The sequence below is a fragment of the Diorhabda sublineata genome, chromosome X (assembly GCF_026230105.1).
Source record: "Diorhabda sublineata isolate icDioSubl1.1 chromosome X, icDioSubl1.1, whole genome shotgun sequence".
Lineage (NCBI taxonomy): Eukaryota > Metazoa > Arthropoda > Insecta > Coleoptera > Chrysomelidae > Diorhabda > Diorhabda sublineata.
The window spans coordinates 14549774-14562817 of record NC_079485.1 but is presented as its reverse complement, the minus strand read 5'-3'; the positions used below and the strand labels follow the sequence as shown (position 1 = coordinate 14562817).

Genomic DNA, 13044 nt, shown 5'->3' with positions numbered 1-13044 from the left:
GTCACCGTCTCGATCGGAAACTCTGGTAGGTTCATTAAGTTAGATCAACCTATGACTGTTGGCCCCTCATCGTCAGTTTTTTTGAAAAAATTCGACTAGCTGACGAAATGGACATAAAGTCACTATCTGAATTAAGATCGTTTGATTGCAGATAAACGATTTAATCGGCAAGGTTTGAGGATAACTGCCTGTAGTGGGGATGCCCCAAAGACGGTCACAGTTCATCTTTCTGCTATTAGATCATATTTTGACCCCGATGTAGTTCCAAGGTGAATTAAACACAGAGAAACAGCAAAATAAAAATTATATTAAAAAAAAAAGAACCGGGAGGTATTAGGTACAAATATCAATAAATAAAATAGAATTAACATAAAAAAAAAAGTTCCATTATATTTTTTTAAAATATAGTCACACTTAACTACATCATATAAATTATTAAACTATAAATGAGTGAATACGTTTTTTGTCATGGCTCTAACATATAACAATGTTAAAATTCAAGGAAAGGTGAAAATTTATCTAAAATATAAAATAATATCAACTCGTTTATCACTTAATTATCTATTTTGTTTTCTTCAAACATTTTTAAGAATTTGATTCTTTTCAAATTAAAAATTTCAGAGATCAGATCACTACAGTTATAACCTTTGGAAAATATGAATTCAATAGAAGAATTAAATAGCATAGTGACCTGAAATCAATTAAAAAAAAATATCTAGTTTTCAAAATTGTCAGTCCATCGTAATTCAGTGGTTCTCGGCGAAGTTTTCAGTTCCCTTTCGGTGTCTTCGCCGCAAAAGAAATCGTCATCGAAGGGATCGTCCTCTCTGGCGAAGATGTTCACTGATTCGGATTTCTTCAGATTAACGTCCGTTCTTAAACCAGAAGCGAATCTGCTTTTGGATAGTATCTTCTTACGACCGTTCGAAGCGTTTTCGAAATTACTGGTGCTGAATTCGTCCTCGTCTTCGCGATCCGCTTCTTCTTTGATACTGGATATGTTGTCGTCCAGTTCGACTTTTTCTGTCGGCGAGAAATCATCTTCGAAATGAGATTTTGATTTTTGATAACGTGGAGATAGTTTCGTCGCAGGTCTAGGTCTATCGCGAACGCTAAAATAACTCAATTACAAAAAAATATACAGGAAAAAATAATAATTACCTTTCTAATGGTAGAGATTTTTCAAAATCCTTTTCGAAATTGATTTTCGATGTCAACTTCGTCGTTAAAATTGGACTGGGTTCCGGCGAAACGAAATCGTTTTCGAAAACTAGCTTTCCGCGGCTGCTGGATTTCCTCGGAAAAGTACCGGGCAAACTTTCTTCCGTTTTGAGACTTTCTTTTATTTTTTTTCGGGAAAGCGTTGAAGTTTTTTTGCTAGAATCTAATTTAAATTCAGACTGAATCTTCTTCAACATAACTGGGTCTTCGGGAAATTTGTATCGGTGTGTAGTTTTGATCGATGGTACCGCATCGGGTTTATGTCTATGTGGTGGTTCAGAATATTGAGAATCTCTGCTACGAGATCGTCTACTGGGTTTGTATCTTCTATCTCGTTCTCCATCACTACCTCCTACAATTTATATAATAATTATCACTAAACAGAAATAAGAAGATTTACTGTAGAGACATTTTAAAGAAATAATTGGTCTAAAAACCTCTGGAAGCATCAAGAACGTTCAAATCAAAATTCCAGAACGCCAAATTTCCATTATAAATAGCAAAACGTTGTATAAAAGCAATTAAAACAGATAGTAATGGATGGAGAGAGATTGGGAATTATGGTAGAAGAGAAACCAACAGGAAATGGCCGAAAAGAAAAATTTAGCAATCGAAATGGTTAAAAAATAACCAAGGAAGGAGGGAGAAAAATGAGAAATGACTGGATTGAGAAGAAACGGTTGGAGAAAAGATGGAAAGTGTTGAAAAATGTAGAGGGATAGAAATGGTAGGAGTTTCAGGAAGGAAGGAAGAAAGGGAGAGAGATGAGAAATGACTAAAATGGTCGTAGCACGAATGGAAAAGGGTTAAAAAGAAATTTAGGGGGATCGAAAAAATTCAAGAAAAATTGGGAAAGCACGAAGAGTGTCTAAAATAAATTCCGGGCAATCAAAACGATTAGAGATTCAGGCAGGAAATAATGGAATGGAAAAAAATATGAAGCGGTAGGAGGTTGAGGGAATAGGGAAAGAAAGAATCGACACAAGAAAGCTAGGAAAAACGAGGGGAGGAGGATGATAAGAAATAAGAGTAATTGAAAAGATTACAGAGATTGGGGAAATGATGAGAAGAGTCTAAAAGGAATGTAGAGGTAATAAAATGCTTTATGAATGAGGGGGGAGGGATGTAAAGTATTAAAATATATAGTGGAATAAAACTCTTGGAGGAATATAGAAAAAATTATGAGGAGAGTCTAAAAGGAATGTAGAGGTAATATAATGCTTTGTGAATGTGTGGAAAGTTTTAACAAATGTAGAAGGATAAAAAGGATTAGAGGAATATATAAATAAAAAGGAGTTTTGTTGACAGGTTTACCTGTAGCAAGGTAGTGTCTGGATTTTATATCTCCCGTTTTTCTGTCAATTTCCGAAGCACTACTAGGTCGTTGTTTCCAATTTCTTTTAGAACTAGTAACAAAATGAGGCGAATCTTCGGGATCATTTGAATATTCATCTTCCCATGGAGATTCTTGAGATTCTCTACTATAGTACCTCTCTTCAGTCTTATGATCACGCCATCTACCATACCGGGGCTTTTCTATATCAAAAGACAATGTAAAGTAGGAGTAAATTAGTTATTAAATATCCTACCTTGACCTGTTTGATCCCAATCGGGACAACACCAACGATCTCTGGGATCTCTTCTTCTTCTATGTCTTCTATCTTCACTCCTCTCGTCACACCATCTATCGCTATCATGTTCTCTGTTGCCAACGCTATGTCTACTATCTCTATCGGTTTCTCTGGATCCGTGTCTCTCCCAATGTCTAGAAGAATGATCATCTTCGTATCTAAATAAAAAAAAAACATAATCAGATGGTGAAGAATAAGTTTGGAGTAGGAACACTCACTCGTAATCGTCGTCTTCGTCCCAACTGTCAGTAACTCTCCTGTCTCTTCTCCTTTCGAAAGAATGAGTTCTAGGATGCCTGTATACAGTTCGAGGATCCCTCATCTCTCGAATATCACGTCTGTGCGGTTCTTCCTCCCACGGACTGACGTCTCTTGAACTGGAAGAGTGCCCACCAGCTGCTTGATTACCGTGTTGCCAGTTACTTTGCTGACGACGTCTTCTCGGTCGGTCGTAGCACTCGTAATATTCTTCGTCGAAGCTGTCAGTAGAACGACGATTCGCAGGATAATATCGAGCTGGAAATGCATTAGATCAAGATGTGGAAATATTATTATAACTATAATTTTTGTTACCTTCTGATTCTGCAGCTGTATCCCACCACCCATCTTGGTCCCTTCTCTTTCGAGGAAACTGTTCGGTTCCACTACCAGAATCTTTATTTATCCATCCTGGTGGCGAAGCTTCTCCAAATTCTTTGGAATCACTGGACCAAGGAGATACTCCTTCTTCGCTTTGTACTGCTTGCTTTTCTTTTACTGATTCCAACTGATTTGATTCTTGGTCGAATATCGCCCATGATTCAGCTAAACATTTTAAAACCAACAGTTAGAAAGTTAATACCATGCACAGTAAAATATTTTTTTGGATTATTTTGGAATGAACATATTCATTCAGTTTTGAGATGAGGATTCAAGGGCCATAATTTTCTTGTTATGTATAATAACGTGGGGGCATAGCATTTAAAAGTGGCTTACAAGTCCATAGCTACGACACTGCAAAGCAGTGGTGCCAACCGGTTTAAAATACTTTCCCCTAGGTCTATTTTGAAATCCCCAGATTCAAGCTGAAATACCCTAACTTTGAAACACAATTATACGTTTTTAAAAACAGTCGAATATATTGAGAATAGGAAATACACAGTGGGCAAAAACAATAAATACTAAAAACTTATTTTGAATTAATTTCAAACTATAAAATCAATTTTTCTCAAATTTAGTGGAAAAATCTCCAGTATGACTTCTGTAAAGTGACTCCAAGACAAGCTACATGAGATTGGTAATGCAAAATAGGCTGAATTTAAGAAAATAGTGAAAAAATTGTTGGTAATTAGTAGCTGAAATATCGATTTAGTGCTCAATTCAGTCCTAAAAAATCAACAATACTTGTTTGACATTCAACGTCCATAAAATTAATATTAGAAAATCCTAACCTGAAAACAGATCAAATTTGTAGCTGAAAGACCCTACTATAACGAATTTTTTTTAATCAAATTAGAAGCCAGCTTAGCTGTCAATTTTTCCGTAGTAAATGGAAATGTGTTGCTGATCAGAGCAATTATTGTTGTTGATAATTCAAGGACTAGCAACAGATTTCTGGTTTATTCTGGTTATCGATTAGCAGCTCATACGATCTCCGGTTCTATAACTGGTTGCTAATTGAAACAAATATAATATTAAGGAATTATTATTGCTAGTTTGACATTAAGTTTCGATTTTTTGAGTGACGCACCTAAATTGATATTTGAGCAACTGATTAGCAACAAAGTTGACTATTTTGGCCTATTGCTGATATTTAGTTAATGTTATTGCCAATTTAACGTCAAATTACATTATTGTCAAAAAATTGACATCAGATTAACCAACAAAAGTATTTTGCGTCAACTAATTGTCAAAAAAAGTCAATTTTAATTATTTTTTTAAATTCAGCTATTGTTAGTGCCAGTATTACTTTATATAATTGTCGATTTTTTTGGGATCGGAGAATGCCAATAATTCGATTATCTGAAAAATAATTAGTAACAACTTTTTATTACTTTTCTAAATTTTGCCTTTTTCTCTGATATTTAGTGTAAGTATTACTTTATATTATTGTAGATTTTTTGAGATCAGACAGAGTCCAAAAATTCGATTATCTGATAACTAATTAGCAACAAATTTCGATAATTTTTCAAAATTTTTTCTATTTCTCCGATATTTAATTGCCAGTTTAACGGTAAATTACATTAGTGTCAATATTTTGACATCAGATTAAACCAGAAAACTATTTTGCGTCAGCTAATTAGCAACAAATTTCGATTATTTTTTTATTTTAGCCTATTTCTCTTATATTTAATTGCAAATTACATTATTATCAATTTTTTGACACAAGATTATGTAACAAAACTATTTTGCGTCGACTAATTAGCCTCAAATTTCGATTATTTATTTAATTTTGCCTATTTCTCAGATATTTTATTGCAAATTACATCATATTATCGTAAATTTTTTGACACCATATTAAGCAACAAAACTATTTTACGTCGACTAATTAGCAACAAAACTATTTTGCGTCAACAACGTAGCAAAAAATTTCGATTATTTTTTTCAATTTCGCCTATTTCTCTAATATTTAATTGCCAATTTAACGTCAAATTACATTATTATATGTCGACTAATTAGCAACAAAATTATTTTGCATCAACCAATTAGCAACAAATTTCGATTAAATTTGTTTTTAATTTTGCCTATTTCTCTGATATTTAGCTATTGTTACTGCCAGTTCAACGTCATATGGTTATCAATTTTCTACGGCCGGATTAAGCAACATAATTGATTTTTTTAACAACTAATTAGCAACAAATTTCGATTTTTTTTTTAATTTTTACCTATTGCTCTGATATTCAGCTATTGATTTAATGTCATATTGTTCACGATTTTTGAAGACTGGATTGAGCAACACAATCGATTCTTTAGCAACTAATTAGCTACAAATTTTGCCCATTCTGCACTGCCAATTTCATACAGCTGCTTATAATTACCCCAATGTCGACTCACCTGTAGCGTCCGTCATCTTTTTACCGATATCAGAGTTACTGGCAGTGTTGTCGATTTCAGGAGAACTGCCACTGACAACGTCCGATAAAGAACCGGACGTTAAGCGGGTATTACTCTGTACGATTTCTGTTATAGCATTCGGAACAGGACTTTTCATTACACTGGATTTAACCGGTGACTTTAAAGACTGTTTAATAGGTGATATAATAGCTTCATCGTTTTTTACCTCAAGGGGTGTTATATATTCAATAATATTAGATTTAACCGTCGAATTTTCTTCTTTATCATTTATTTCTTTTTGGAATTTATTTTCTTCGTTAATAATATTCAGGGTTTCAGTATTATTTATATTTTCGTTATTCAATATATTTTCTTCTTCGGTTATTTCTACATCTTCATTTTTGTTTATTTCTTCTTTATGTTCTGTCTGTTTTAATTCGCTGTCCACTATTTCTCTTAAAGCGGCGTACCGATCGGCGCTTTTGGAAGGTTCTTCGTTCAATGGTTTCAAATCCAAGTTCACGTTACTATTTATGGAATTCTCCAGCTTTTCTTTTTCTTCAAATATTTCTTCTGGTTCCGAATCTATTTTTGTTTGCTTGATTTCTTCTTGCATCAATTCTCTGAATACAGCGTATCGATCGTATGTGGTATCGGTGGGATTCGAATTGGAAAAATTCGTTGCAAAATCCGGTTTGAAATTGGAAAAATCAGCAAAATTATTTGAATAGCCAACTTCGCTTTCCGTTTTTGTGGTTGGAGGCACTACGCTGTTGTTAGATTTAATAAAATTTGATAAAAAATTTGTTAATTGCACCAAGGTCATATTGCTAAGTTGGGCAGCTGGTATTTTCAGTTTCTGTGCTAATTCGTTCAGACCGCTCAATGTCAGTTGGCTCAGTGTGATATCTAATCCTTCCAGAGATGGATTCTCTTTTTTTGTGTCCAGAAATGACGAAATATTCAACTGTAATACACAGAAACAAAATCAAAACATACAAATTTTGAAAATAAAAAATGAAAGGGTATAAAACTTGTCACAAATTGTTTAAATTTACTACAAAAAATCTACAACATTGCTTGGTTTTTAGAAATCACTCGAATTTTCCAAAAAAAATCCGGACTCATATTTCTCGTAATAAACTAAAAGAAAAAATACCAAATTATTTAAAGGATTGGACACCAATAAAGTTCTTAAAAATAATGGTAAGCTTTTGAAGAAATGTTTAAATTTCTTAAAAATATCCAAACCTCATCAAACTTTGAGAAAAATTTTCTAATAAAACCAGTAAGTTACCAAATGTTTGAGAAACCACAAAAATTAAACCTAAAAATTCAAAAGGTTAGTAAGCTTTTCAGAAATTGATATAATTTTCCTGGAAAATACTGTTTAGGTTCAATAAAAATATCTAAATCCATCAAAATTTTTTAAAATTAACTTGTTTCCCAAAAAAAACCCATAATACCTCTAAACTTTGAGAAAATTATCTAATTTAATCTAAAATTTAAAAGTCATCATATCTCTGCCGAAAAGAATTGGACCGACGACCAATTGCCTGCAAGGCGTCGACCTAACCACGCGACCGTCAACGCATTTTTGTTATTAATCGCTAAACATATATGGAATAGTTGATCTTATTAATAATAATCAATAAACATTCGAATCAAGCCAATTCTATAATACATTTTTTTCATACTTTTAAATAAATATCACATATATTTTGATGATATCATTAGTTTTCTTTGCTTTTTGCACCATCTATTCGTGGGTGTGTAAAGTTTGAAGTAAAAACTCTAGTTTCATATAAAAATGAGTTAATTCATGTGATATTATTAAATGTTTCAACAATTTTTTTATTGCATGTATGTCATCAAAAGCGAGAAAATATGAGAATTTTGATGATAGATTGATTAGAAAATTTCAAATTGACAAAGTGATAAAAATTTGACATTTGACAGCTGAATCCCTGTTTAATGTGCGTCCCATTTAATTTTACTCAAATGAGATGAATTAAGATATTTACCTCCCCCTTTACCGATTTAGCACCTTTGTTTTATGTAAATAACTCAGTTCAGCTTATTTGACACATGACTGAAAAGTTTGAGGTTAGATTCACTTGTTTTTTTATTAGTGGGAATTTATTTTGTATAAACAAAAGTTTTTAGGTTAGAGTACAATGAGTTGAATGAATGTCTCAGTTTTTCATTCCATTTGGCCTACCATATCAAAGTGAGAACAGGCAATTTAAATTTGAATTTATACAGAAAATGTTTAATACTAGCCTGAGCATTTGTTTTTGTACTTTTCTGAGGCGGCGGTAATAATATTCCTGATGATTTTTCCGGTACTGTGATCGGTGTTAAATAATCTTCGGCACTAGATGACAGAAACTGTTTTCTCGGTCTTTCCGGAGCTTCCATTTCAAATTTTGTTTTACGAGCAGGTACAGGAAGTGGGGGACTTTTTTCCATGCCTATATTTGAAACAATCGAAAAAATTATTTTTGAAATCCTGTGTATAAGGTAAAAAAAATAAGTTTTTGTTTATTTTGACACAACTTTTAATGTCCTGCAAATAAGTACTTACCTAGAATGCTATTTGGAGCAGTCTCATACTTATCTATAAAATCATAGGGTGATTCATCTGTGTGGTATGGAGGTCGAGGTGGAGGCTTAGTAGTGAGATCCACTTGTTTCTTGGGAGGTAGAGGAGGTGGTTTTATCGATAGTAGTTGATTCGTTGGTCTTGGTGGAGGCTCGGGGGCGCTCTCGTTTTCTGAAGACATTTCCAAGCTAGCGTTGTCGTGAAACTGTGTTAACTTATCGACATCAATAGTATTTTGCTTTGAAAGACTCTTCGTGTTAGGAGAGTTACTTAATAATGATAAAGCACAACTCCTCGGCGATTTAGATAAATTACTTTGAAATACGGTTTCCTTTTTAAAGTTGCTGAATTCCGTTTCGAATGGATCCTGTTTCGAAAAATCTGAATCGGCAAAAGGGTCTTCCTTAACAAAGGGATCTTCGCCGAAAGGATCTAACGAATAAACGTTCTGTGCAGGCGGAACTGAAGTCGTGATGGTGACTGATGATTTAGCAGTAGTTTGATTTAGGGTTGTTGTAAACAAACTCTGATCTTGTGAAGAACTAACCATCTCATTTAGCACTTTTTTTGGTGGATTTTTGAGTTCTTGAAAGAAATGTTTTCTGTCAATATATGGCTTACTTCTACCCGTACCTACGGTAAAATAAAATAGCTTTTCTTCTTTCAATCCGAAATTGAGCTCAACAAAAACAATAGAGAAACTAAAAAATTTAAAATATTGAAAAAAAAATGTAATATTTTATTTTACCACAGATAAAATAAACAGGAAAAATAAAGTGAAATAAAATATTAATAAAAGCAAAATTAGATAAAATTTTAAGTATATTCATAATCGGGAATTAAAACTTTCTGGTCCTTCGAGCCGGTTTTGTAGGCTCGAAGGACCAGATAATGTGATACAACATGATAAGCACTACTATAATCTAATAATCAGTATTTCCGAAAGCAATTGAAGAGCTAAAATGATATACTTATTAATTAATATGATTAAGTAGTCTCAACATGTGATACATCATTGAAATTAACAACTGATATGACGAATAGACTGATTACCAAGTTGGAATTTAAGGAACTGTCAATTAAAGAGCTACAATAAATCAAAATAACTAAAATCAAAGATTTTTTTTAGTTTCCATACATTTGGTTTTTAATAAATATATCCTCATATCCGGCTCGAAGGACCAGATAATGTATTTATACCATGGTGCGGATAAGATTCATCTTATGCTATGAAAGCAAACGACATATAAGGTAAAATTAGAAGAATCATATATAGAGTAGATCAAAAGCTTCAAATACCTCGGCATGACATTAATACAAGATGGAAGATTGGAACAAAAGATAAACGAGAGATATGGAGCAGTTGGAAGATTATTCAACGCAAAAGTACATATTGACATGTGGATGAGACACATGGAAACAGAAAAGCAAAATACAAAGTAGGGAAGTGAGATTTCTAAGAAAAATAGAGAATAAATCAAGATACAATACAATAGATGAATGACAATTAAGATGGAAGACAGAGGAGGAGCTGGACAGAAGAAATTAAGATGGCAGGAAATTAAACAAAAGGCCATGGGATAGGAAAGAATGGAAACAAACACGTAATAACTCAACTCTAACATGCCTCACAGCTGAAAAGCTAGAAAGGCTTCAATAATAAGTAAATAAGTAGAAAGAAACAGAATCCCAACCAATGGAGAAGAATTGTGGAAGCAGTTGAAGACCGATGAGGAAAAAAAGTTTTACAAGCCTGTAGCCGTAAATATGTATTGTGGAAGATGGTTTGGCCATGAAAAGGAGTTGGACAGAAGGAATTAAGATAGCAGAAAATACAACAAACGACACAGGATAAGAAAGAATGGAAACTACTGTGGAAAAGTGAACCCAAGTAATTAATCAACTCTAGTATGTGTTACACCTTAAAAGGTCACTACCAAAATATGCACTCCGTGATTAAAACTGTTTTTATTTCGAAAAATGATATTTATCTCAATTCACAAAAATTTTTTTGACTACTATGAGCTCTTGAAAATAATGTACAAATTACTGGATCACTCTGTATATATAATATTTTATTGGTAGATTAGAATGAGTAGTGGACAGTATATATGTTTTAATAATAAATAGAAATACTAGATTCCTATAAATTAAGTTTGAAGATGCAGAAAGATATTTAACTTAAAATAAAAAGAAAGGAAGACTTAGAAGTAATATTTACCTAGCGGATCCAGTTCTGTAAACACATCAAATTGCGACAAAATTTCCTGTTTGGTTTGCTCGTGTTTTTCGTCTTTGGAAGGCTCCTGAATAGAAGTGGAATCTTCAAAAATACTATTTCCAGCTGAAGGGGTGAACCAATCACCGCTACTCGGTTCATCGTGAGAACTGCTAAGATCTTGAGTGAATGAGAAATCTTTTTTTTTATCTGAATCAATGGTTGTACCAGTATGTGGAGTTTTGGGACTGAAGATGCTACTGGTTTCCGAAACGCGACTAGTACGTTCTCGACCTGTAGACGGCGGAGGGGGTAGCATAGGTTTCTGAAAAAAATTTTTAATACTATTAAAAATTCACTTAAAACCTAAAATATATTAAATAAGATTAAAAGTAGTGGTAAAACAAAGTAGACAACTGATAATACTAAATTATAAGATAAACATTTTATACTTACAGGAGGATAACTTATGAAACTGTCACCGAATGGATCATCCTTGGATCCAAACGGATCTGATGGGGTGATTTTTTCCATTTGATTCAAACCCTGTTGTAAACTATTTAATTCTAATTCTAAATCAACTAAATCTGCTACAGCCGTTCCAGTGGATTTTGATTCACTTGTATTACTATTCACCTTCGCTTCTGTTGACGATTTTATACTCACGTTAGGAATACTCTGCAACTGATTTGAATCCAAATGTTTTATAACAAGTATTTAAAAATATAAAATGACTTACTTTCGAACTGGAGCTATCAGAAAACAAAGGAGATGTTGGATAATAAGATTTATCTAAATGTTGCTTTGCTAATTCAATTTCTTTTTTCTTTAGAGCAAAAACGACTTGAAACAGGTCTCTCATAGCTATAACAACTTGACTTGCAGCCTTATCAGTCTTGATACCAAAAAAACGATGTCCTGTATCAGGCGAACCGAAAATATAACCAAACGCTCGAGAATCACTCATATCTTGGGCTATAAATGATATTTTGTGTACTGGATGGTGATACAGTGAGTCCTATGAACCAAAATAACGAATTTGATATTGAAACTCTCGTTTTTTAATAGTTTTACTACTTTTATTAAAAATTAAGCTGAAATTTCTAAAATTGTTATTGATATTTATACTACACACAATTATTATATATTCTGGTCCTTCAAGCCTAATATGAAGAAATACAGTACCAGACATATCATAATGCTGCTGAAATATGTATTTTTAAAATAAATTTTCAATCAAAAACTTACACCAGTTTTCTCATCCCTCAATCTCAATCCGTCAATTGCAATATTAATAGTAATCCTTTGCTTATGTTCACCAGCTGCCCTTATGGCTATTTTTAAATCAGACAAAGCTTCTTGACACATTCTATCTCCTCTAGCTTCTGATACTTCTAAAATACCTATTAACTTTGCTTTGAAGCTCACCCCATCTCCCAAAAACCTAGTCGTTTCATTTTTATCTAAAAAATATTTAGGGTTCAGTTAAATTTATTTGAATAAAAAAAAACGAAACATTCAGTTGCTGTATCACGTATCACACTTTCAAATATTATTGTTTGCTACAAGCATTACATTCGTTTTTATTATTTAATATACTAAAAACATACAATTACATCAGAAATTAATAATTCCTTATAACATGCAAATGGTGCATTGACACTTTGTAAGGCATAGATTTACTCACATTTTAAAGGGCTTGTTTTCTTTCGTAAAGTTTGCATTTTATTAAAACAGACCTACATACAATAAACTATAATAAGACTTATTTGACCAGTTGGTATCCACAAATCACAATTTATCACATTTAATTGACTTTCCATACTGTTAACTCTCTTAAAACTGGTTTTATTGCAACAAAAAATGAAGTTCACTATTGGATATTCATTGTAGTAAATTAAGGATAGTTGTAAATTGCACGATCTTCATATTGATTAGAACAATCCATTGATCTACCCACATTCAGGGGTGTAGCATGGGGATGTTAATTTTGCAAACTCTGGAGCATGCTCAGAGGTTGACAAATAAATTTATCGATTCCGAAAATAAGTGTAATTACCAATATACCCTATAAAACGACTTAGTCAAATATAAAAGTTGAAATTATAATCCTCGAAAAAGAAGCTTGCAATTTTAATAAATATTACAGAACAAAGTATTTCCAGTACCGTTTGGTAAATTTATTTTCCTTGTATTAACATTTTCTATTCCTTTCTCCAATTTATTTGTTTTTACGGACATTTAAAAGAATTAAACTAAAATTATAGTTTATAGATGCAATGACATTTAAATATTGTAAATAAATAAATAACAGGGATACCAACGTAAAAATTAAT

At 32.6% G+C, this 13044-nt stretch overlaps 1 protein-coding gene across 6 annotated transcripts; it reads right to left on the bottom strand.

Moving 5' to 3' along the window:
* Window positions 1-287: 287 nt before the first annotated feature.
* LOC130451141 (protein disabled) lies at window positions 288-13005 on the bottom strand. 6 transcript variants are annotated; one of them, XM_056789962.1, is made up of 15 exons: window positions 12877-12934; window positions 12396-12776; window positions 11957-12171; window positions 11448-11726; window positions 11165-11392; window positions 10712-11033; window positions 8473-9123; window positions 8169-8359; window positions 5886-6852; window positions 3426-3656; window positions 3071-3368; window positions 2811-3010; window positions 2536-2757; window positions 1162-1573; window positions 288-1112 (listed from the first exon to the last, which is right to left on the bottom strand). In XM_056789962.1, exons 2-15 carry the CDS (start codon window positions 12430-12432, stop codon window positions 716-718), a joined length of 4650 nt encoding a protein of 1549 aa, XP_056645940.1. In that variant the 5' UTR covers window positions 12433-12776; window positions 12877-12934; the 3' UTR covers window positions 288-715. The 6 variants fall into 6 exon arrangements, with proteins under 6 accessions (XP_056645940.1, XP_056645937.1, XP_056645941.1 ...); XM_056789959.1 differs by lacking the exon at window positions 12396-12776 and having other exon boundaries at window positions 12877-13005; XM_056789963.1 differs by lacking the exon at window positions 12396-12776 and having other exon boundaries at window positions 8473-9075; window positions 12877-13003.
* Between the last annotated feature and the right edge of the window lie 39 nt (window positions 13006-13044).